Source organism: Corvus hawaiiensis, chromosome 2 (genome assembly GCF_020740725.1).
Source record: "Corvus hawaiiensis isolate bCorHaw1 chromosome 2, bCorHaw1.pri.cur, whole genome shotgun sequence".
In the NCBI taxonomy this organism is placed as follows: Eukaryota; Metazoa; Chordata; class Aves; order Passeriformes; family Corvidae; genus Corvus; species Corvus hawaiiensis.
In genome coordinates this window covers 41,448,886-41,475,215 of record NC_063214.1, presented here as the reverse complement: position 1 = coordinate 41,475,215, position 26,330 = coordinate 41,448,886, and the positions used below count along the sequence as shown (strand labels likewise).

At 43.7% G+C, this 26,330-nt stretch overlaps 1 protein-coding gene across 4 annotated transcripts in view; it reads right to left on the bottom strand.

Annotated features, from left to right (window-relative positions):
- The window catches only part of HEPHL1 (hephaestin like 1), a 36,060-nt gene extending 10,333 nt beyond the window's left edge, over window positions 1-25,727 (bottom strand). For 2 of the 4 annotated variants that reach the window (XM_048294559.1, XM_048294561.1), the window contains exons 1-12: window positions 25,494-25,727; window positions 16,822-17,066; window positions 15,834-16,046; window positions 13,878-14,057; window positions 12,643-12,897; window positions 11,481-11,649; window positions 10,664-10,800; window positions 10,384-10,515; window positions 6,956-7,167; window positions 6,396-6,546; window positions 4,087-4,299; window positions 1,329-1,542 (exon numbers count right to left, since the gene is read on the bottom strand). In XM_048294559.1, the coding sequence (XP_048150516.1) occupies window positions 1,329-1,542; window positions 4,087-4,299; window positions 6,396-6,546; window positions 6,956-7,167; window positions 10,384-10,515; window positions 10,664-10,800; window positions 11,481-11,649; window positions 12,643-12,897; window positions 13,878-14,057; window positions 15,834-16,046; window positions 16,822-17,066; window positions 25,494-25,663 (2,291 nt within the window). In that variant the 5' untranslated portion in view covers window positions 25,664-25,727. Of the gene's footprint in view, window positions 1-1,328; window positions 1,543-4,086; window positions 4,300-6,395; window positions 6,547-6,955; window positions 7,168-10,383; window positions 10,516-10,663; window positions 10,801-11,480; window positions 11,650-12,642; window positions 12,898-13,877; window positions 14,058-15,675; window positions 15,763-15,833; window positions 16,047-16,821; window positions 17,067-25,493 lie in introns of those variants that run through there. The other 2 variants (XM_048294563.1, XM_048294562.1) reach the window with 2 other exon arrangements.
- Between the last annotated feature and the right edge of the window lie 603 nt (window positions 25,728-26,330).

Below are 26,330 nucleotides of genomic sequence, written 5' to 3'. Positions count from 1 at the left end.
ACCAGAGCTGTCAGAGCAGAGATGAAGTGCAGGGTAAGAGTGGTTTCAGCTGCCCTCTCCAGCTGCATCATTCACTCCAATAAAAGATACTGCCTGTCCCTGGAAACCTGAATCCTCTTATCAGGATGGCAGCTTTCCCTATCTTGGCTATCAGTCAGCCACGGGAAGATGATAATCAAAGCTTGACCTTCTGAAACAAATGCCATCATCTGAGATAAAAGGGAGCTTCTTTACCCTTCCCTCTTGCTGCTGTGTACTGCACAGGTTGGATGCTTTCCCAGCATGACGATAAAGGGAGCAATGTGTTTTCCCTTCTGCACCTGGAAGGGGATGCTTTCCAGGTTTACCCTCAGTTTGTTGCTGCTCCCATGGGATCCCAGCGGGCTGACTCGCCGGCAGAGGACACTCACAACCCACTGTGCAGCAGAGTGTTCACCCTCTTCCGGGAGCAGCTGTCTCCCGGCTGCTCATCTCCAAGGTGCCCCTGGCAGGGGAGTTGTAAGGCTGGCTCACAATACACTAAATAAAACCAAAAAACACCCCAGGGATACTGCTTGTTGTAGCAGCGAACTGTGTGTACAACAGCAGCCTTTGACAGTACTAGAGTTTATGTTTTCTTTAAACTCACATCATCACCTGTGACTCTTCAGGTGTATTTTTTACAGACTCCTCTTCCTCTGTACAAGGAGCAGTTTCCCACATGCTTTTCTAAGGTTTATTTTTGATGTATGTTCCTTTTTGCTTTCACCAAAGTGTCCTCAGAGGCCAGTCTATGCAATATGATCTGGAATATGTATTTTTTTTCACAAGTTTTTTATTCCTTAACGCAGTACAGTGATTCACTTGCAGGGTTACTTATGTTCTGATCTTTTCAGGGGATCCAGGGACTACCATGCTGCAGAAAAGCAGGCTCAGCATGCCCTTCACGCATCTGTATTGCCTAGAGGACCTCACATCTGGAACAGGTACCTAGGTTTCTCCTCTATGAAAACCAGAGCACTGGAATGGCAAGGCTGGGGAGAGTACGGAAGAGAAGGGGGTCAACGGGGCATCATTGTAAGGTTGAGCCAGGGCTGGACCACAAACTTGGAAGCCTTCTTGAATTCAACAGCATTGCAAGACACTCTGAAATGAAAGCATTTGAAACTGGTGCATGTGAACTAGTCTAGTCTGAGAGGCTGTGACTTTATAAATACATTTTCTTGTATTATGTTTGGCGAAGAGTTCCTCCTAAAAAATAGAAGGCTGGTGTCATGAAAAGGTGCTTCAAAGTTTCCCCTCCACTGTAAGTGTGCCCTGTGCCCACAACTGTTTTTTGGTTTGGGTACCTTTCCTCATTGCTGCTGATGTTGTAAATCTTTGGTGCCGAGCTCTTATTTGAGGCATAGTCCCACTCAACTTCCTCTGCAGCAATGTAGTAGAGCCTCATGGCTCCACGCTGCTGCTTGGCTTGGGTGGTGTTGCGGCAGCTGCTGACCTCGTAGAGATGTTTCATCCCACCAACAAAGTGATCGAAAGTCCTGCAAACCACTTTGAACATGCCTGGAAAGAAAAACACATGAGATTTAAGCAATTAAAAAACCTGAAAAGCACGTAGACAAATTAGGTCCTGTGTACATCTCTGATCTGTCCTCAGACAAACCTAATCTATGATGCTGTATGGAAAGTCAAGCAAGGGGATGTTTACAGAGAATGATAGACTATACTAGGCTGGAAAAGACCTCCAAGATTATCAAGCCAGCCCTTAACCCAGCACTGCCAAGTCCACCACTAAACCGTGTCCCTAAATGCCATATCCACAATCTTTTAAATACCTCCAGGGATGGTGACTCCACCACTTCCTGGGCAGCCTGCTCCAATGAACTAAAACTCACCAATGCAACCTGAGGTTATTCCCTCTTTTCCTGTCACTTGTTACTACTTGGGAGAGAAGATCAACACCCAGGTAGTTATAGAGAGTGAGAAGATCCTCTCTGAGCCTCCTTTTCTCCAGGCTTAATACTCCCTCAGCCACTCCTCACCAGACATGTGCTCCAGACCCTTCCCCAGCTCCATTGCCTTTCTCTGGACACACTCCAGCCCCTCAATGTCCTTCTTGTAGCAAGGCGCCCAAAACTGGGCACAGAATTCGAGGTGTGGCCTCACCAGTGCTGAGTACAGGGGGACAATCACTGCCCTGGTCCTGCTGGCCACACAATTGCTGATCCAGGCCAGGATGCCATTGGCCTTCTTGGCCCCCTGGGCACACCCTGGTGCATATTCAGCTGCTATCACCAGCACCCCCAGGGCCTTTTCGGCTGAGAAGTTTTCCAGACACTCTGCCGCCAACCCTTGGCATTGCATGGGATTACTGTGAACCAAGTGCAGGACCCAGCAGGACCTGACCTTGTTTTGCTCCACAGGAAACACTAGCCATCTTTGCTCAAAAATCACTATAAATTACTTCTAACTATTTGAGTTAGATTAGCTTTGCCAAGGAAACTCAGAAGAGCACTTAGATGTCTGGCAGCAGGAACAAGCTTGCCAGTGAGCCTTCACTGCCAGCAAGCCAATGCTGCAGACATGCCCATGAGGAACACAAGACAATGTAGGAGGAAGCATTCATTGCAAAGCTCAATAAAGGCATGGAAAAACAAGGGTTGTGTTTCAGAGCTGCTGGTTCCTTGTCCCTGAGCACAGAGCCACTGTACCAGCCTTCAGTGCAAGAGATTCTCCACTCAGCCCCTGCAGTTTGTCCGTTGTAATCAGGCTAATGGAGGCCTCTTTGCAATAGTGATACAGACCCACTGCACAGGAATACCTGCTTATAACCATTTGTTTATATGCACAGTTGAGATAAACTGCAGCTTTCTGACCCTTTGCATTCCCTTCACAAAAGGCCAAGCCACCATGGGCCTTTTTTTTCCTTTGGTAGCTCTGGTGGTCAAAGACAGTAGTGATTGTGGGAGCATATCTTGGCATGTTCATGGGCAGATTTTAGTATTTATACTCTCCTTCTCTCCTTCCCATTTACTCAAGCAGAAGTTGACCATGATGTTGTCCTGTACAGCTCCACCTGCTAGCACTCTGTGAAGGAGGAAAGCACTTTCACAGCTGCTTTGCATGTGATAGAACCAAAATTAGAAGCATAGCTCTGTCCAGACTAGATCTCAATCCATTTCCTGTGCTTCAGGGGAAAAAGTGATGAAAATGATAAAATAACATGTAATTTTAAAAAATCACATGCATTAGTGATTGCAAAGATCTGGTAATTCATTCAATTTCCCTTATTGCCAGTAGAAGCTTAGCCAAAAATTAATAATTCCTTAGAATAGTTGTTTTGTGTGAGTTCTACAGTGCAGTTTCATGACAGATGGTGGAAATGTTTTGGATTTGCGCAAGAAAATTTTCGGTTGTCTTACAGGCACCTGCAACAGAGGTCTAACCTGGCACATACACAACTCAAATCTACATTTCTATCAGGTGCTCTGGCCAAGAATGGCCCTTGGCACAGCCCTATACAACCCTGATGATTCTGTTGATCTAAACAGAGTTGCACCAGTGTAAAGCAAAGTAATGTTGTACTCTGTATTATGAAGCTTATTTGGTGTCTCCAGCAAACAACTCATACTCTCCTAGTTTGAAGTATGAATCACTGAATTACCCATGAGATTTAAAAGTACCTTTAATGTATAAGCTTCTGAAGAAACTCCTAAAGGCTGACTATTATTGAAAAGCTTTTGTTGAAGTCCTAAAATACCTTAAATGATGCTGACTATCCACCTGGCAGTGGATTTGCTTTTCTAAAAAAGTCTGTCTGGAGAATTCCAGAAATTCTGTGAGCATCCTGTAAACTATCTCTCTGCTTGCTGCTCTGCATGTCCCAAGGTCATTAGAGCCTCTGGTCTTTGGTGCACATGCATATTTGATTTATACACCTTCCCAGAAAAGTAACCCAGCCTGAATTCTCAGCTATGCCAGGTCCCCACAGTCTCCATGCTTTCAGGAAGCATGCTCCTTGTGCAGAGCAGAGTATCTCACTGACTGTCATTTTGACTGACTGGTATCTGCAAGTGCCACACAACCAAGATCAGTTCATGAACATACCCACACGGTCTGGCTGCATTAGTGCTGTCCCTGATAAATGAGGAAACAAGGCCAGCCCGTCCCTCGTCGTCCCTCTCAAGTCAATGGTGTTTCCTTGAAAATGGACCCCGTGCATGTCGTAGTGACTGCCCAGCCCAATGAGGTGCCAGGAGACCCTGTCATTCTTGCACATGGTCAGGCCTGGCAGATTGCCATACAAGTAGCCATTGACAGCTGGAGGAGAAGGAAAAATCTTGGTTAGCAGCAGGTCCACAGAAACCCATTAGACAGCCTCCTATCGCCTTCCTGGCCAGAGACTCACAACTCAGCAAGTCACTAAAGGGGCATTTTGTGAAGCAAGGGTAGCATTGGAGCACACCAAATTAACATCTAAATGCTATTCTGTTGGGGTTTTAGTTTAGTCTTAGGTTTTCCTGTTAAAGGAATTTTCTCCCATATGCATGTTGCTAGGGGACAAATAGCTGTACTTAAGAAAGACAAAAAGGGGAGTGGGGCGGGCCTGGCTACTCTTTTGTCTACACCTGGGTGTGGGGACAGTTCGCTCTGAGCGTCCGGAGAGAGAAGCTGCAGAGAAAGGAGCTGCTGCTTCTTTCTTTTTGGCCGTTCTTTCTTCCTGCTGGAAACAATGCCGGGACCCCAAAAGCCGCTTTCCCTGCCCTGCTGGAGACCGAGCTGTGGCTGCCCTGCTCCGCTGCTGCTTCGAGTTTTCGCTACGCTGTAGCCCTGCTCGCCCTGCCTGCCTGGGCCTCCGTGGGGTTCTCCCATCTGGATACATCTCGTCTGCCACCTGGGATTTGCCGTTCGTCCCTGCCGTTTCAGCCTGCTGTTCCTGAGAGCCCGGGATCGGCTGCCCAGCGGTTTGTGAAGCCTTTGTTCCATCCTTCCCGGGATCCCAGGGCACCAGAGCCGCGGGTTTCCCGAGCTCGCCCCGGAGCGCCCCCTGCAGCCGCGGGGGAACCATCGCACCTGCCCTGCTCACCGGGAGCCGCCAGCGCCCCTGCCGGCTGCGAGCGGAACTGCACCCGAGGGGAAAGGGCCTGACAGCCGAGAAGGCTGGCACTGGGTTTGTGATTGTTTGCTGTTACTGCCAGAGTTGTTGTTGTTTTGTTTGACTGGTTATATACATATATATATATAGTAAAGAACTGTTATTCCTATTTCCCACATCTTCGCCTAAAGGCTCTTGATTTCAAAATATAATAACTTGGAGGGAAAAGGGGTTATATCTGCCACTTCAAGGGGGGCCTCTGCCTTCCTTTGCAGACACCTGTCTTTCAAAACCTAGACATATTCCTATAAACTCAGAACTTCTACCTCTTGGGTTTTAGCCTGTAAAATCTTGTAACAGCCCTTTGCAGTGATGTAGCACTCCTCCTCTGAGCTTTTCGGTGTGCCTCCCAAACACCAGCCAAGTGTACAAATTAGGTACCTCCTTTCAGCCTGGAAAATGTATAACTAGGTGATTAAGGCTATGGAGAGGGCCATAAAAAGTCTGAGATACAAATTCAGTTCTGATGGAGCCTTTTTATGTGATTTCGATCTTTGATTTCCACCTTTACTTCCTAAATGTATATCTTTCTTTTACAAGGGCACTAGGAGACTAAACTCCCTAATCCTCAAATGTTCTCTGTGTTCAATGTATGAGAGATGCTATTAAAGCACAAAATTTCAGTACGAGATCCATCTCATAGTGGAAGAATAAAATAGATGGGTCCAGAAACCCCAGGGTTCTCTAAAAATATGTATCTAAAGCAAAGATAAGGTTATGTGATTTGCTCAAGTCTGTCATCCCAGGGATACCTTTGAGGAGATCCATGCTGAAGTCAGATACTTGCATCCAGAAATGATGTTTTAAAATCTTTTTGGCCATTCCCCTAGTTTTTGCCTCTTCTCTTCCAGAGGTGGCCACTGCCCAAATGGTAGAGCAGAGCAGAGCAGATGGACTTTACTGCCTAAGTCAGTGCCAAGACCAGCAGTGAAATTTAAAACACTAGTGAACATTGGCTTCTTCTGCAGCTGATGCCTATCTCTGGCATTGTGCCTTTTTACAGAACTGTTGTATCTCAAACCAATGCTCTGTTCCCTTTCTCCAGGTGTAGTTGGTAGGTGGATGCATTTGTTGCTATTGTGACTGGGGCTTCAACATGCTTTCTGAGGGCATCAGGAGCTGACTATAATCTGACTGACAGCTTTCCAGCTCACTCTCCCGTGCAGTGCAGTGAGCTGTGAATGATGATAAAACCTGCCAACCCATCTTCCTAATATGATTGAAGAAAAGGTATCATTAAGAGATATTAGGTATTTCATACCATGCATTTTGTTGGATTCCATGAAATCAGCATCATTTTCATCTACTTTTGAGGGGTCTCCAGTGAATGCTTCAATATTCTTGTTCAGATACCAGCTGTCATTCTCATCAAAGATTGAAAAAAGGAGGTAAAATTCTCTGTCTATTCCTTTCTGTAGACAAGAAGGAGGACAAGACATAAAAAAAAGTCTATTCAATAAAAATTAATAAGTTTTTTTAACAAAGCCTTCTTTTCCCTGAAGCCACCTTCTTACTAAGTCTACATGGAGACAAGGATTGGCACCTTTTTCATCAGCCAGAAGGATAAATAAAGTGTCCATTACCTGGTGTGAAAAGAGGTATTCATTTCATGGAAAAGAAAGAAAAGCTAGGGAAGAGCCAGAATATTAGGAAATTATGATTTTGTCTTATTAACCACACCTTTAGCTTAGCTTTTACCCCGAGGAGTGACATTTGTTTAATCTCTGTAAACTGAGCCGGGAAACTGGGCAAATTGCCCATATGGGAACCCCCAGTGCACCACCCTGCTGTTAGGGACAAGCAGATATTCACGCTGGGCACCTGTGTCCCGTCGTGATTCAGAGTGTTCTTCCGGCAGACCAGCAAAGGTCCCACGAGGCCAGAGTTGGTGTCCTTGACAGCATCAGTGGCTGAATAGTAAAGATAGGTCAGGCACGGGGGGTCACTCTCTGTTGGACCTCCATTCTCAGGCACCCTCCACTTGTACGTGAAGGTTTCACCTGGCTTAACGTGGGCTCCTGGCTTCAGGTAGCCTGTAGAGAGAAAGTTGAGATGCACCAAGATTACAGGAAGGCTTTGTCTTCCTGACTACAAGAGTTGGATGGAAGTCAGGCGTAGCTGCTGATTTCTGTGGAGAAGCTCCCCCTTGCCACCACAGCACCATCCCATAGCCTGGGCAGTTATGCCATGGGGACATCGCACCTGAGTCCCGTGCCACGGCGACAACCAAGCCCATTCCCCGCAGAACAAGTTCAACTGCTCCACTCAGACACCATCCAACTTTGGATTGGATTATCTTGATTCAATCAGACAAGGGATGCAGAGCTCATCTTGGTGCTTAAATGGCTTCCTTGAATGTAGCTTATCTGCCCTATCATGGAATTTATCTGTGGCACAAACTCAGACTCTGCTTTTCATTAAGCACCAACAAATCAATTACATTAGTGAGTGGAGCTGGAACTGTGGTTCTTTAGAAATTCAGAACAAATCTGACCCTGGTAATTGTTTCTTTTCAATTTTGTAGCAATGCACAGAAGCCTCTGTCAGCATCTCCAGAGAGTGGATGATATTGCTCTTTGTTGGAGGCTACTTTTAAAGGATTTGGGCCATTGTCTGCTGTCATGCAAAGGGTGGATTTAGATTTTGTTTAATACTTAAGCATCCATTGTCTAGATTTTCTCAGCACAGTCAGTCTCTAATACTCCAAGAAAATCTTCTTAGAAACTTAGACACAAGTGAAAATAGCAGTATTACATCTGAACACAGCTATTTGCTGCAAACTGCAGTACAAAGCAGAGTATGGCTTCCACAGTATCTGATACTACTGGACTCATCCTGCAACAGTGCTCAATAACAAAAACATTGATTTGGAGTCAAAAACCTTCTGCGACCAACAAGTGCCAAATGCAATATGCAAAGGTATTTCCTGAGAGCACAACTGGAAAAAACATATGTCTGCACTCATCTCCAGATGCAGGTATGTTTATTTACAGTATTTTGCCATGAATAAGCTGCATTCAGACAATACGCAACTTCTGAAAAATTATTTACCCTCAGTGTAAACCTACAGCCTCTTCATGTATACCTACAGGATTCCTGCATGTATACACTTGTAGATAGATGTAATGGAAATCCAAGAGTTAAAAGGAGAGAAGAAGGGGCAGAAAGATTATTGATGAATCTGGAGTCAGGTTCCTCTCCAAAGACCCAGAGGTGTGCCAGCTCACATGGCTGCTGAACATGGTTTTGGGCTGATTTTGCTACGCACCGAAGTATGCAGTGCTGAAGGGCGCTATTACCAGGGAGTGTTAAATGAAAGCCCAACAACTCTGCAAGCAGAGGGAAGTGGCACTTCCATTGGAGAACTGTCTCTGACATGGGTGGCATTAGGATCTGTGCAGATAACTTCAAGGCTGAACTCAAGCCAGTTGTTTTTTTCATGTTTTGTCTCCTGGCGAATTTGTTGAGTTGCAAGGTCAGCAACAAGAGACAACAATTTAATAAAGCCTTTTGCATTGATTTTATTGTATGATGAGTTTTACATGTTGACCTAATTCTCTCTCGGCACAATTGTCAAAAGAGGGATTATGTCCCATGAGTTTCTTTTGATGTGTTGTAGTGGAAACAAAGCAATTTTAGGCAACAAGAAAACTACATTTCTTGCCCCACATTGGGCGCCAACCTAATGCAGTACTTGTGCTCGAGGCATGAGCTCTGACATGCCCCAGGTCAGAGACAGTCCAGCTGCGTTACTTCTCTGTGTCACTGAAGCGACTTCGGAATCAGGAAAAGAGCTATTTGCTGGGCTAGCTCGCTGGCTTCTTTGCAGAGGGAACACGGCAAGAGCCGATGGGATCGGCTCACGTTAGCTCGGAGACAAAGGAAGAGAGAGGCTGTTCTGGTCTGGCTCCTAACAGGTTTATTGTTAGAAGTTTCACAATCCGAACAAGCTCGGAAGGGATGGAATGAGATGGGATGGGATGGGATGGGATGGGATGGGATGGGATGGGATGGGATGGGATGGGATGGGATGGGTTGGGATGGGATGGGATCCTCCACGAGGCTTGTCCTCAGTTTTATAGAGAGTTTGAAAACCAGGGCGAAAGGGGAAAGCAACCAATGAGTTACAAGCCAGGGGGAGGATACAATTTAACAAGAACCACTGGGGTAAACCAAGAGGCGGGAGTTATAACAGAGAACCAGTGAACAACTGAGTAACCTGGAATCTTCCCAAACAGGGGGAGATGGCTTGTGCCCGGGCACCACCCAGGGGGTGCAGCTTAGGCTTCTGAGCCGCCCCTCGACCCACCCTCTGAGTCTGCCTCTTCAGGAAACACGATCCAGGGGAGGGGCTGGGATTGATTGGCATCACGCTGCCCCAGCCCCGCAGGGGGCTGGGTTACAGCAACACTTTTCAGTGCTGAAAATGCAGCAAAAACTTTTTTGGAGACCACAGCATGATCTCTGCAGGTGCTATGAATTGGATTCATCTCACCTTAATTGGGCCATCTCAAGCTTAGACCCTAACCCAATCTCTAGACTTCTGTTGTTGGTGGAGAGAGAATCACATCTCCAAAGGGTCTTCCTGTCACTGACTGTAAAAGGTGCCTACCAATTGAACATGAAATTTAACATCAAATAGTTAAATTTAGGTGAAAGGACCCTGTTCTTGCACAAAACGAGAGGAAGAATTTAATATATGCTCCATTTCGGCATTTATGTATTTATAAGAATTAATAAGGATTATCAGTGCTTCATGTTCCAGGGCAATCAGATAAAAGCTGCCTTTGACACCGACTATCCTGAAGTAAAGCAAGGGCAATGCCCAGCCCGGATTAGAGAACTGGGAGTGAAGCAGCTGGGACCACGTGGATAGCTATAGCCAAAGATTCAGCAGGGCCATCATGCCAGATCCTAAGATTCATAATTCTGGAACATGTCCAGAGGAGATCCACTGGTTGCAATGGAGCAATATTAGATTAGAATGAATAGAAATTGATTGTGCTTGTGACTTTTGTTCAATGTGGACCTCAGCTAGTTTTAGGTATCTTGTCTGGAACATATCCAAGGAGACGAACCATCACATTTGCAGACTGTGGACTCCCATGGATTGTGTCATGAAGGGTAGATACAACTAATCAAATGATCCCTTTTGTGCCTTAGCACTCACAAAAGGGCAAACCTGCAGAGCTCAGCAGCAGATTTTTGGACTCAAGTATTCTGGATGCAGTAGTGCAGCCAAAACTTACCATCTAAGTAGGGAGCACCTTCAGACAGCTTGCTGAAGCTTACACCATGGGCCATGATGCTATAACTTCTTCTGGCTTTGTTGGCAAAAGTAACAAGCACCGTATCTCCCACTTCAGCTTTTATAACAGGGCCTTAATAAACAGAGTGAGGGAAGGTATTAGAAGGACTACTCTCCAGCCAAAAGAAGACAGAGCTGTGTGCATTAAATTCCCCTCTCAGTCCAGCTGGTTCTACATTCAAACCTGATGTAATGACAGGAGGGGAAAATATTCACTGTACCAAGTATTCCCAGGTGCTTCATGTCCTCTGACCAAGTCTTCTTACTGAACGTTGCGTCAGTATATCCCACATAGCGAACTTTCCAGTATTGGCCTCCTATTCTGTCAGTCCCTTGTGTGAAATATGTTGCAGATTCACTGTGGAATTAGCAAATCGGACTGGTTAAATAATTGAAGGTTCAAGCAGAACCCTTCATTTCAGATAAAGTTATTACTCCCGACACAGGAGAAATGACCCCCCAAGTTACTAATCTGCATACACTTTTCTAGCACACGAAGAAAGATATTACTGGTTTGAATTAGTTAACAAATGGGCATTCATTGTGCATTAGACTTTTATGTTTAACCCTGATTTACTTAGGGAGACATCTGTATCAACTTACCTTAGGGCAAGAACTGTGCAGAGTGTGTCTCTAATCCTTGTTGGCTTTTCTGGGAGATACTATAATGAAAGTTGTCTCTCTCCATCAGTAATAACAGGGGGGAAAGTTCTGCCACTGTGGCACCTCTGAACTCCAGTGATTGTAAGTGTGAAAGCTGCCTGAAGAGTCTCGATGACGGGTCATTAACTGTGTTGAACGTGGCATGCCTCACTTTCCCCATGGATTTAATGGAGTAAGATAAGTGCTTCCAGAACGCACCTTGAAGCATCGCACTTACGCATCTAGCTTCCTGACAAAGTTGTTTAAATCCATTCCTCCCTGCCCCTTTCAATTAAAATTAATGACAGTGCAAGACCTAGCCCTGGTGAATCACTGGAGCAGTGTCACACGGACTCCTGAAATTAAAGCACAACAGGAGTTGACAAGAAACCTTACCTGCCAGTGGCGTTCAAACCCTGCCCAGTGAACTTATCATAACCGTCAGGTCCATAATTCCAGAGCACTTCTTCAGCAGCAATGTAATATCTTCTCTTGTGACTGATTGGTGAAGAGTGAGACAGGTTTTTTTGGCAGATCTGAACATCATATAGTGCCTCCATGCCACCTGGGAGGAGAAAGAGTCTGGAGACAGTCCCTGACCAACTGCAGAGTCAGCAATCTTATGGATACAAGTGCGTATTCAAAATTCTCTGGGAGCTATGTGGATTGGAAACAATTACTACAGTAAATTTCTATTTCAAAAGATATTCTCTGCCTACAATAGGCCAGATACCAACGCCCTTCCTGGGTGGTACTTTATGCAACAGGTGAAACTCACTGACATCAATGACACTCTTTAGTGGACTTATTTACTCAATTTCTTAATCTGCATAAGGATGGTAGAATGATTTTGGAGGTCAGAGTGCCTCCAGATATCTGCAAAATGGCATCATCTCCCCCTGACTTCATTAAAATATGGATGGGTTATTTCTGCTGAAAGTATTTGTTGCTTGCCAGAATCAAGTCTGTTTTGCCTGATGCAGATCCCACTGAAGTGTGTAAGAATTCTCCCAACTCATCTCTGCTTTGATAATTATACATTGCCTGCTGCCATGACACCTAGTTTATGATACATCCTTTTGGGGTCTCGCACCACACAAGTATCACAAAATCACCATCAAATTCCTCTACATAATGGTTTCTGAAAACACTGCCAAGTTTTGCCTGATTTCCATAAAGCAAAAAGCTATTAAGTGTTCAGCTGGCATGACTTTTTTTAATGTGTAAGTACTTGTCTACAACAAAAATTGGTGATGAAAGCTCCTCTCACTGCTCATCAAAATCTCAGGTTTGCCTAGGAAGCATGTGGACAGAGCTGAGTCTAGCAAGTCTTCCTCACATGAGTTACATGGCCAAGTCATTCATACTAGCTGAAGATTTGGCCCAACCAATTTCTGCTGGTGACTAAACTCATGTTCATGATGTTTATTTGGTGAAACAGTCACAAATTGTTCCAAAGCCACAAAGAAGTGTCAAATCCTGCTTTCCCCGGAAGCCTCTCCCAGTTTTCTCTTCCAAACACAGTAGAGGCTGATGAGGGAGATCTATAGCAGCGTACCTCGTAAGTGCTCATTAACCTGGCACGTTATCAGCCACCTGCCGGGGCTCCCCGGAGTCATCTCCGCCGTGATGAATGTTGCTGGGAAGAGACCGATGACATCTGCTCTCTGGTCTCTGCTAGTGAACGTGTGGCCGTAGAAATAAGCAGCATGGATATCTATCTCGCTTCCCATGCCAAACAAGTGCCAGGACATGGGAGTGTCGGCACACATCTCCAAGCCGGGGAGATTGCCATATATATAACCGTTAATAGCTAAAAACAAAAGCACGAGACTTTATGAGAGGTGAAAGAAGAGTGCCTCTGATCCCATTTCTAAGGATGATCCTTTCCTGGCCCAGAAAGAAACTACCTGAATGTTCACACTGAATAAGGCCCTCACAGGCTCCTTGATGAAGAGCAGCATTTCGAACATACATCTTACTGCTCTGGATGATCAAACGCCCCAAATTCTCTCTCTGTGTCTGTGAAAAACTTCCTGGGTAATATCAAGGTGTTGCAAAGGCCAAGTCATCACCAAAAAGGCCTGATAATGAAGTTAACTTGTTCTGCAGATATTCAGCAAGGCTGAAATCTATTTCCTCTTATTCTAAGTCATAAATATACCATTAAATGCCAGGCTCAAGCAATTTAGATTTGAAAATTATATCAGCCAAATCAGTGTAGTCAGCTCTGTCTTCCTCAGCTTCTACATCTGATAATGTATCAGGATGCTAGGAGAATGAGACTCATGTTGCACAGTATTTTATTTCCTAGGCTCCCCAGAACAACCAAAATATACAGAAATATCTGGAATTAACTTCTTACACCAAATGTCCAAATAACACAAAGTACCATTAGCCAATATATCTCTGAAGGGCAGCAGTGGTTGTACCAGCCAGCCCATCATCCACAAGCCCATTGAGAATTCTTTCAGTACACACATCTCAAAGTGCTCTGCAGCTTTTTTTGCTCTTTTCAAAACTGGACAAAAAAAATGGCTTATATCTGTTGCCTAAGATAAAATGCTAAACAAATGTCAGAGCTGGGCATGAAAGCCAAATCTCCTTTCTGCAAACCAGTGTGTCATGCTGTATTTAGGGAGAGGTTTTTATCAACACAGTACTTCAACATTCTGACACATTCCTTGCTGACACAGATAAAGGAGAGACATCACAGGGGACAGAAAGTCTGACTGAAGGGAAAAGAGCCTGGTCACTGCTGTAGGTCACCATTTACTCAAAAGTTCTTCTCACCATGCATTCGGTTGCTGGTCCGGAAACCTTCATCCTCTTTGTCAACTGTGTCTGGTTCTAAGCAGAAGGTATTTATATTCTCATCAAGGTACCAGCTGAAGTTTTCATCTACAATGCTAAACATCAGGGCAAAAGCATTAGCAGCACCAGTCCCTTCTATTGTGGTCTCATCTGCAGTTCCTAAATTGCAAACGAAAAGGAAAGTGATAAAAAAAGCCTTGGAGGGGATTGAATTTAAAAATGACAATAACCTTGGAGCACTCGAGGAAATACAGTTCTTTGCCCACAGTCTGCAGGGCAGGATGAATTTCACCTAATTTTCTAGGGCATTTTGACCCCCCTCCAACAGACTTTGAACAGATGAGTGCCTCCAGAAGGTAGTTCATCTAAGTCAAGCTGATATTTTTGGTATCTTTTTGATCTGACATGAGGACAAGTACCTGCCAATATCTGTTGACCCATTTCCCCCTTCTTTGGCCCATTGAGCCCAACCCGGTCCCTTAGTCAGTGTTAGCATCTGTGTTCTGCCACAGTGAGCCAGGTCGTGAGCTGGATCTATCCAGAAACCAGTGACTCATGTTTTTTTGACACGGAATTAAGGAGGGGTGAGAGGTAGCCTGCATTTCTGTTGCACTGAAGCAAATGCTGAACCACAACCCCAGAGTGGCCCTCTAAATGTGGCTCACTCTCCACAGACTGACAAGGAATCCATGAGAGTTATCTAGGACTAGATATGTAAATTTAAAAAGGCTGAAGACAGGATGAACAGAATCTATTCCAGCTAAGTTCAATATCATTATCCTAGTGTCTGTTTGGAGAGGAACCTGAGACCTTGTAGGACTGGTGATACTGAGTAGTCTGTTATTATCCACTGCCAGGTGTAGCCTTCATCCAATTGTCCAGTCTATCTCTGATCCCATGAAAACCTTTGCTTCTTCTGCCTTCTACAGGAGGGAGCTCAGAGCCTTGCTGTCAGTCTTGTGTCCACCAGCACTGGCTGGAGGACTAGAGAAGTAACATCATGTAGATATCTGCCTTCATGAATTCAAGGCCAAACATGCAGACAACCTGGCCTTTCAGGCTAGGATTGTTTGGAATATGCTATCTCCTAGCTTCATGTGTTGTCACATAGTTATCAGCTCAGTGTCACATATTCAGTTCTGCAGATTTCAAAGGCTCTCGAGGAGAATATGAGCGAGACATTTTAATCGTGTGAGATAAGCTGGAAACTAGGCTTGTCCTTTCCACATTGAAGTCATTCTCTTCTTCATATGTAAAACCTGCTTCACTTAGAAGTACTGTATATAAAATCAGGGCTGATTTTGTATTCTGGAAGTTATTGAAAAGAGGTGGCAGAGTAACATGAGCCCAGGGGGAGAGGTGGTAATTACTCAGCTGATAAAGAGGAGAGGGCTGGTTCATGATGGCGCCAGCATGGACATTAGCAGGCTATAAAGTACACAGGACAGGCTGTTCAGTGCACATCCCCATATGGTTGTGAGATATAACTTGTAAACAAAAATAGATACATACTCTGTATGTGGAAAAAATTACAAACACTGGGCCTTCAAATATGTAAACACTAATGCCAAAGTCACCCAGCCAGCTCTAATTTCATTTCCTGAGCAACGAGTCCTTTGTTCATCCTGAAACTTCCCCAGTTTGGGAATGTATAATTTTTGGTCTCGGCCACGACGAGATGGTCACAGAGCATGCTGCAGTCCCTCCACCAGCCGAGGCAAATCTATCGTGCCAAAGGGGAGCAGGAAGGGGGTTGTCCCAGAGCTACAATACCTACCCTGGGATGCTCCTGGAATGGCCCATCTATTCCTTGCCCCTTTTTATGGGCTATGTAGGGATAGACTCTAGACCATCATGTTTATACCTGTAAGCAAAAATGACTGTTAAGATGCCAAGCTTGGCAGAGGGGCTTGCTCAGTGTTTCTAGCTCAGTACCTTTTTTACACACCAGCAGAGGCCCAATTAAACCAGATGCAATATCTCTTGGTGTGTCAATGTGAGAATGGTAAATCCAAGTCAAGCAGTTTGAGTCTGCCAAAGTTGGGGAATAATCTTTCCTTACTGGCCATGTGTATGTGTAATTTCCACCAGGAACAACAAAGTCGTCCTCCTTGCTTTTACCGCCAGTTCCATCAGGGTAAAGTGCTCCTAATACATAAAAAGGAAAAAGGAAGATTTTACCATCCCTTAGTTGTTTTTGTTAAATAAATGTGTCATTTATTCTATTTTAAAGTGTATTTATAAAATAATAACAGCACTCACAAACACAGAATTACTGAGAAATCATGAAAAAACTCAGAATTTCTGTCAATCTCACCACAAATGTATTGGGAGTTAAAATCCATTTTTTATTAGTAGACAAAGCTTTAAAAATGCATTAACAGGCTCTGTTTCTTCCTAGTCTCTTTACTCTTATCAGTCATCTAGAATTTTGTCATCTAAGAGTGTGTATTTTTTCACAGAAGACTGATGAAGGTACTGACTGTAGGCACATCCACACAGTCCTCTAACAAAAATACATATGCATAGGTGCAGGATTCTGAAAATTAGATCATATCTGTTACAGGCCAAAAGAGAGGAAAACATTTAGTTGCAAGAACTCCATCTATTCAAATAGAGGTAGAAGGAAGGAGGGAAGATGTTTTGATGACTTATGATTCAGAACAATAATTCAGGCAAATAGACCCATCTAACCTGTTTCAGTACTGGATTTATCCCAGGTGTCGAAAGTTTGTGGCAAAAAGTTTTGAGATGAGGCTGTTCCTCGTTTTAGTCATCAGCTGCAATTACTGATGGGTTTATGAGAGGGTGATCCACAGTCCTCTGATGTCAATGTCAATAACAATAAATACTTGGACAGACTTGTAGCCATGATATTAGTTACTCCAGGGGAAAAGAGAGGAAAAGGCAAACCAGCTTTTACCTTCAGAGTCCTTGTCATAGAAGACTCCATGCGGATGCACAGAGTATGGGCGGGAGCCAAAGTTTTTTAGATGGATGATAAAGACATCCTCTTCTTCAGCCTTCAGGACTGGCCCAAGGAACCCCAGCCATGCTGCTTTGGGGATCTCCTGGGAGTAAGTGTCATCTGTGAATTGCCTAAAAATAGCCTTTTTGTACACACGTCCTATCCGGTTGGCTCCTCTTGTTGCATACACTCTTGCAAACCTAGTGTTGGGAAGGGAAAATTTGAGAGACAGTAAACCTGCCTTAAGAACTGATCAAATAACTGGTGCTTGCAGTGCAGATAAATAGTTCCCTGGGACACATCACACAGCTGGTGGAATTAAAGCTCAGGAGTACATCAGGACAGGACTAGCAGGGCCTACCCTTTCTGTACAGTAACAACCATCCCACTTTCAGGTCCGGTCTTTAGCACAGTTGCTACAAGTCTTCATTGAGGACCAGCCACTCAAGCCTCAAGCTGCTCAATTTTAACAGCTTCTCCCTCTTTTGAAGGTTTAAAACCTCACCTCTGAAAGCATGACTGTTCGGAAGGAAAATAAAACCAAATGAAGATTTTTCAAAAGCCAATAAAAGAGATTCTAATCAACCAACTCAGCTCCCTGGAAGAGTAGCATTAAATGTGTTTTGCATGAAATGTATAACTTCCACATTCCAGAGTCTATGTTTATAGCAATTTCAAGTGATGGAGAACCCACCATATGGTCAGTGGTTAAGATACTATAGCTTTTAAACACCTGCTCCCTTCGAAGCCAAAATTGCATTTGCAGTCTAATATCATCCAGCTCCACACTCCAACCACTGGTTCTAGCCAAGTTTTGTCTCAGATCAAAGGAGCCACATACCATCAGAAACTTCTTTTCTATGCAGACACTTGCATAAGTTTTAATTAATTGACTAAATTGCCTCCTACCCTTCTTCTGGACAAACCAAGCACACTGACATTCTTTACGCCACAAATCTTTTGCAAAGCTCTCTTTTGAAGGCAAATATTTCTCTATCTGTGTTGAAGTCTGAACACAAGAACTCACACAATAGGCAAGTAATATTCCACCTAGGGCCAGAGATGCTCCCAGTCAATATTTCTTACATAACTGGGAATCAGTTTTGCCCTTGTAACTATAACATCATACTGATGACCCATGTCCGTCCTATCTGTGATAAAATCCATTTTTTTAATTGTCTCCATGTCACAGCTGGTAAATATGATATACAATCTTCATCCCTAATTATAAAACTCAATGAAGGCAGAAATCAAACCCTTTGCCACACAGCAAGTAGGGGATTTTATGACCAATTTCACCATAATTGACTGCTCCATGATCTTTTTCATCCCCTGAAGATTGTTGGAACTTTCATGCTTCCTAAAAAACTCATTCAAAAGTTGAACTACATTTTCCTGAAGTATCACTGGCAGAAATATAGCAATTTCATATTTATTGTGAGGTTTTTGACTGGTCAGTTCACTTGCTTAACAAATTTCGTTTAGATTCTTTTGTGAAGTTCAAGCAACCAAAGTGTTGGATGTCACATAAGTTGAAAGGTATTATTTGCTTTAAGTTCTTCACCACAAGATCCACTTCTCCCTCCACCCAAACCTTTCTATGATTCTGTGATTTCTATGACACCATAACCCAGAACATCCCCCCAACTGTGGTCATTGCACCTCAGTGATCACTAACACAGACCCCTGATGTGATCCAGATACAAAAGTCTCCAAAAAGTATACTTTTTCATTTGAAATGTGTGCTCTATAAGAAGCCACAAGTTTTAGCACAAATTAAAGCATTGTCGATAATATGGCTGTGGCAGAAACAGTGGGGTAGGATGGGGGGAAGGGACAGAAGCTTCTCATTCTGCTCCTTCAGAGAATAATGTATACTGGATAAACACACCCCAAAAGCAGGGTTAAGGAATGAGTTGCCGAGAAATCTGGATTTTCAGTGGATTGGCAGGTCTGTGGTAGCTGTCTGTGCACATAGCAATACCTGGCAAGTCTCACCACATTCACCTAGGAGAAGATACCTTCTCTTGCCTGGAGGAAGAGCTGCCACCAGAGTCTTTACCACAGAGTAGGAGGTGGTGTCAATAGGAGTGCAATCTAAATGCACGTGCTTCCTTACCTCATGGCAATGTATTCATGTGGCTATGCCCTAATTCGAATTATGAATTGATTTTTAAAAATGGTTTGTAAGAAATTTTCTCTAGAAGAATATCCAATAGATTTTTTCAGAAATTCTCTATTTTCAGGAGATATTTTTCATCAGTTTTTTTCCAATTTCACCATCCACCAAATATTTTGGTGCAGTGGCACCGTGCTTTTGCCATGATGACAGTGTCTTTACGTCCAGACAACATTGCACACTCTCCCATAACACCCCTGGGATACACTGCCTCTTCTGAAGAAGGATAATTGTACCCCAGAAAAATGCACTTATTAGTCAGGCTTTGTTAAATGCTTCACATGAGCCTAGCTCCTTTAAATGCATAGATCAAGATCCCAACATCCAGTTAGTCATAGAAGTTCAAGAAATTACTGTGAGAAAACCCTCTTGGCTTAGGCATTGGAGACTTTCTCAGTGCTTAAAGCTATGCTATAATATCTGGATCTGTGCTTGCATCCTGCTTAAAGCTATCTAGACGTCAGGAAAAGAAGTCTTTTTAGTGGCAGCCTTCTGAAAGGAGGACTATTCAAATGGGAGCAATGGGTATCAGCTGCAGCCAGTCACAGTCTAGGTGATGCTCTGTGTGTACAGAGATCTATTTCCCACACATCCTTTTGGTTGCCCTCAGTACCTGAAAACAGAGCACTCTGGTTGTTGTGAGTCCCATTCTAGGTGCCCAGGTTGCCACACGTCATCCAGGAGAATTTTGGGGGCCCACCTCAGCCTTCCCAAGTAGCTGGTAGCTCCATACCTCTTTATGAGTGTTGATGTGCTTCACATTACAGCCCTTAAAGTCCTTTTGCAGAAGGAATACCCACACTGGACCTAATGCCAAAATGCGTCCTATCTGTCATTCCTCTCTTGTCACAAGAACACAAAGCTTCTCCCTGCCTCTTCATACTCTCCTGCTCACTTCAAACTGCTTCATCCTCCTGGTGGCTTTGTGATGTTGCTGTCTGAACCTCTTTCATCTTTCTGATCTTGTGCAGATGTAAGAACTGCTCCACTAAATTTTAACTATTTCCCTCCAACTCAGTTGTCAGCCTGCACTTCATGTGCATAACATCATGATGCTCAGACAGCCTTTCTTCCTACAGTAATACGGAATACTCCATCCTCTGGCACAGTACCCCTGCAAGCTTCTAAATTTCCTCCTACATCTCTTGCAGTCAGGCCAGTCTCGAGGTTACATACAGAGATAAGCAGGCTTGCAAATCAGGGCATAAAAAATCTTGTTCAGACTAAGAAAGCCATGCAAATCTTGCCTTCATTTCTGTGTCTGATTTCATTTTAGTGCTTGACCCCTGTCAGCAGTAGCAAAGCTCCAAGAAAGACTGGCAATGCACCTGGGTGGAACAGGGAGTTATTAACAGGGAATTAACTCTCATTCTTTAAAATAAGTGTAAGCATAATTACAGACATCAGTTCCCTGCAATGATGAGTAATACGACTCTTCCACAGAGAGAAAAACAAGAGTGTCATGTAGATTCTGCGTCAAATCAAGTCTAGACATGTAGATAATCTGCCATTTCCAGGTAGATCCAAGAGTTAGGATAGGACCATGAGTGAAGAGTAATTTCTACACCCATTTCTTTAATCACACAGAAGAAGTGTTTTGCCATAATTTTTACTGTGTTTGTTACCTTTGCTCTCAAGGCTACAACCTAACAGAGGTTATGTTTTCCAAGAGGTGATTACATGAGCACTGTGTTACAGCGAGCAGTAGGAAATGGGAAGACACCTTGTGCATGACCAAGCAAACAGCTCTTCAGTAGCCTGGAGACAGATCCTCACTGATACAATTTCTAAGCCTCCTGAGTTTGTTTGCTGCTCTAATCACCACTAAGTGCCAAAAAACAGCACTCAGAATAACTACTAGATGTGGAGTCCCAAATTTTCTCCTGTGGTTGACATTCCCAATAGCTACTGTACACTCCTGGGTGCAACTGTATGCAAATGCAAAATTTCTTTTTGTTGTCATTATTCCACTCAAGTCCCATAGACTTTACTCTCGTAACCATTTAAACAACCATCTTTATGGGTTTATTCCCTAAAATCTGTAGATGATGAAACCTACCTTACTCTCCATCCTCTTTACATACTCTGTGTTTGGGTTTATAACCGTTTTATTTCCTCAAAGTTCCTGATTTTTCCTGTGGCTGAAGTAAGCCAGGACGGTGCCAGGACAGGGCTCCAGATGCCACAATTGTTTTAACCCCTGGGTCATGTCACCTGTTCAGGGTAACCCTCCACCGCACCATGACTCCCATGCTCAGGCCAGTGCAATGTCTGTGCTTGAGGGATGGCCAGTGAAGGGGAACCAGTGGTGCCAACTCACCTTTCTAAAAGGTGCCCTGACCACAAAGCGTCAAGCAACAAAGTTGACTGTCCTCAAAAGACAGAGACACAAAGCTCTCAAAGGATGTTTTAGGCTTTTTCTGACCCACATGAGCCACAGAGGTCAATAAAATCCATAAAATCTTAGATGAGGCTCTGAGGTGTCACAGGTGTGGTATGATGGTTTCCCTCCTGCAATAAACTTGCCCCTGAAGTCAGTAACAAAGCTCCTCTCAGGCTTTATTAGAGCCAGGATTTCACCTCAAATACCCTTTTGATGTTGACCCTTCCCACAATGATCATCTCTGCTGTTGCAATTGGGTTATTTAGCCTCACAATGACTCAGCCATTAGTGTAGCATGTGTGACGACAGTTTCACCGTCATTTCTCTGGGTGGGATCTCCTCGTAGGCAAATTGCACAAACCATGTTTGATGCTGTGGTAGCAAAAAACACCCGTTAGTGTTGGTGGGTGCAAGACTTGCCCCACATAAATGTAGGATTGGTGGCCTAAAGAGAAGGGATGAGCTACTACATCAGGCAAAACTTACTAACATTTACCACCAGCAAAGCAAGATTTAAGTGTCCATCATATAAACTAGTATCAAGGTAATTTCAAGGGATTATCAACTAAACTTTAATCCTGAGGGCTGAGCGACAGTGGGGAAATAATGACTGGTGGATGTCAAGCCACAACACCTAGGTGTATTTTCCGCTTGAAAGGCCATTTCCCATGTGACCATTAAAGAAAGCAGAAAACATCCAAGCTCACCCCCCTACATCAGCAATAACTCACAAAATCTTTCTGGGATCTGCATCACATCCAGCAGCACTGATAGCACCTTCCACCCTGTGTGTCTAGTCCAGCACGGTTTAATGGTCAGCTCTTCCACCAATTATATAAGGTGGGAAGGGACGCTGACCATCTTCACAGCTCACCTATCTCAGTGGCCATAATTTGGATCTGCGATTTCCAAAGCCCTGTGTGCTTCAGAAAAATCTAAGTTTAATTTCTGAAGGGAGAAGAGAGTGAAATATCTTGGTTGCACTCATAACACTCCAAATTACGAGAATTAGTGGAACAGCTTGAGGGCTCAAGCTTAGACAAGACAAAGGGCAGAGGTGAACAGCCTCATTAGTCTTTTTACTTTAAAAGTACTGATGTACAGCAAGATATTTATTCTCTGCAAGCAGCAGGCTGACTCTGGAGCACTGCAGTAAGACAAGGCATCAAAAAAATTATCAACCAAGCAGAATAGTTCTGCTAATTCAGGGCTCATTTGGGCTAATCAGCTCTGACGAGAGGCAGTCTTTTCAGCTCACACCCAGGCAGGTTCTGATGCAGCACTAGGATTCCTGGCTCCAGAGGCATCTCACTCAGCACCAGCACAGCAGGGTCTGAGCAGCATAGCTGAGTCTGGTGCCAGGATATGCTCACCTGATTTCCAGCCCCATGCCTCAGCTACCAAAGCCTCCTTTATCCTCTTTACTACCAAAAACTAAAGGTTGAGGAAGATATTCTTGACTTTGGCAAGCAACACTGAAAATTATCTTATAAATGTCACTATCTGATCCAGGCAATGCAACACTTTCCATTGCACACTTGCTAATTCAGGATTTTCATTAAGTACTGAAGAATAAGTGGTTTTGATTATATCTCTGTGGGCTAGCTGGAATCAAAGGGAACATTCCTTTTTGTATATGCACCGATTCCTTTAAAGATAATCAGCTTGTCTGCAACCTCTTCACTTCCTTCTCAATAAAAGTGGGCTAGTGCCTCATCAGATGGGTGCTGTGAGGATGCTTCACAAGATGAGAAAGCGCTAGGCTCAGCGAGCCTGAGCATTGCTGCTTGCAGAACAGAGCCGGCTCAAAATGCATTCCTATCCCTACCTGGAAACTGATCCTTAAACTTTGCTTATGGAACTACTTTTTTAATAATATCCATAGGAACCAATCAATTGGTTGAAAAGTAGACCATTATTATACTGCTTTAAATTTACATTAGAGATTATCCTAAAGAGCTGAATAGTCAAAATAGCTGTTACTGATTCACTATTTAACCCATATGCTTATGCAGACACACTATTATTCCAGAATACAGCACTTTATCCTGGCTCAACTCAACACAGTTTAGAAATTGAGTAAGATAACAAAAATCTCTTAATTATGCCACATGTAGGGAAGTCATGGCAAGCATTTTCCCAGTTTTGAATGTACCATCTACATTAAAATCCTCTGTGGGTAAACCTTTTGGAATTAGCATTCTGTAATTATTACATTGCCATGGTGACTGAAAATGTAAGCTATCTTCCATCCCTGTCCTGCCATTTTGTAAAAAGAATTGCATTTATGTCTCAGACTTAAAAGTAAATGTGCCACTTGGTGTTCAGGGAGCACAAAGTGCAGACAGCCTTAAAAGTACAATTTACAGAACAGATTCCAATCTCTCTATGGTATCTCTCTATTGAATATCTCTCCATTGAAGTGGATTTATAAGTAGCTGCTCTTCAGTTAAAGCTGAACTACTCTACAGTGAGAGATACTCTAGTTTAGTGAGTGGAGAAAGTTATCTGCTCTATTAAGACTAGGAAACTGAGAAACTCAAGTATTTAACATAAATGAAGAATAACTTTGCCAGTAAACCTTGTTTTCATGGGCTAGGAACAAACTATTACCCTTAATTCTATCTATAAAGGTAACACCTATTGACTTGGATGCTATCTGGGACCCCTAGCTGTTAAAAGCTTAAGCATAAATTTGTGTTGAAAAATAAAACTCTTTCTCATCTCCTTCTTGTGACAAAACAATTTCTTTTATGAAATTCATCTGAGAGTGATTCTGAAATTACTGACCACTAGAGACATGTCCAGCATGGCTTGGGATTTCCTGAAAAGTCAGAAAGTACATTTCCATTTCTAACTTCTGGGATGCAGCATCTAGCTCCCAGTGAGCCTCCAAACCTTGTACAGAGACCAGGACTTCACTTACAGCTCCCACTCCAATCCCAAGCCTAGACACAGAGGAAGGATTCCCAAAATACCTCTAGTGTGTCAAAAATATCAATGAAATGTTAAAAATATTCCCACACAGTTGAATCCCATGATGTAAGAAGTAATGGTTTTAAACAAAACAAAGTCAATTCAGATGTAAGAAAAAAGTTTTTAACAATGAAGGTGGTAAAACACCAGCACACATTGCCCAGAGAGGTGGTGGATGCCCCATCCCTGGAAGCATTCAAATTCAGCTTGGATGTGCCTCTGAGCAACCTGACCTAGTTGAAGATGTCCCTGAACACGGCAGGGGAGGTGAATGAGATGACTTTTAAAGGTTCCTTCCAACCCAAATCATTCTTTAGAGAGGCACCAGGGATCGGAGCCATCTCCGCCCGACGTCCAGGCCAGCCTCCTGCTGTGGGAGGAACACACAGCCAGCCCCAGCAGTGTGGACATGAGAACAGACACACCTGTTTGCACTGGCCAAGGCACGATTCATCACAGTGCTCACCTACACTTCCCAGTTTCAGAGAGCACCAGGAATTCTGTCTGACCATTCACTATTGTGTATCTAAGCACTTATTTAAATACATTTCCCAAATGGAGCTCCCCACAGTGGTATAGATTGCATGGATATAGGGACTTGCATCTCATTCGTAGGTACTATACACATCACAATATCATACCAAGTTCCCCGATTTTTACCAGGGAGAATACTTAAAACCTTTTGCCAGTTAAACAGAGTTTTGTGTCTTACTGAAAAGAGCAGTGCTTGGTTACAGCAAAGTTGCAGTTTGCTTTTTGATACCAAGTCCCAGAGATACCTGCATCTCTATGAAATTCATGTAGGGGATATTGAGCCCATACCTGATGCTTTCTTGGCCAATATTCATTCATTAACATCCTCTTCAAATACATGCTAACTATCACCTTGCTTAATCAACCACAATGGAAGAGAAATCAATCAAAGTCTACTCCTGCCTTGAACCTGAATTCCCACCTATGACATCATCATCAGAATAAAAGCAAGGAAAAGCCCGTCTTAAGACATTTGCAGCGAAGTTACCACATCAACCAATTTTGGTTTGGAGCTGTTGGTACACCTCCAGCTTAGCAAAGCCCCCGGTCACTTACTTGTCCTCTAAGAGGCTTTGCCCCGTGATCAGATTTTTCCCAGATGGTGCGTAGTCCCAGTTCTCTTCCACAATCCCGAGGTAGTAAGTTCTGGTCCTTGCTTCCACCACTGCCCACAGGCAGAGGAACCCCAGGGCGCGGAGGCGGCCACCGCGCTGCGCGGGAGGCATTTGTGGTGCGAGGCTGGCACGGGCAGGCAGCAGCAGGACGCACCACAGGGAGCTCAGCCGTCCCTCCCTCCCAGCTCTCGACAAGTTATAAATAAGGAAGAGACAGAGCAAAGCTCCTCCTTTTCAGGAGGTTAGGACTGGGATAGGCAGAGAGCCGGGCTATGCAGAGCGGGGAGAAGGTTGCTGTCATGGCAGGACCTTTGCCAATCCTTTGGTTAGTGAGTGAATTACTCACTTACCTGTCCAGGCTAGAGCCAGTTGGTGGTTTTTAGAAGTTTGAATGCTTTTTAGTCCTCCTTTTGCCAAACTAGGTGATGTTGCATATTGGGGCAGAAGAGGGGTTGGTGTTTTTGACATCCTTGTAAAAACCCTTTTTTAAAAATTTTTATTTTAACTTCTTTATCATGTCTGAGATTTCTAAAAATAGCATCTTGTTGCTTTCCTTATTTTTTTTTCAATGACATAACACTAAGTTATAATCCAGCATTATCAGAGGGAGCAAAAGAATTGGCCAGTACCTCTCCAATTTCTAGCCTTTTTTGATCTATTTATTAAGACTGTAATTGATCTGAATATATTCAGTTTTAAGGTGCCCAAAATGAGGTACCTTTTTACAAGCATCTCTGGAAATTAGAGCCCTTATAATAGTCTTTCCATTTGGACACCT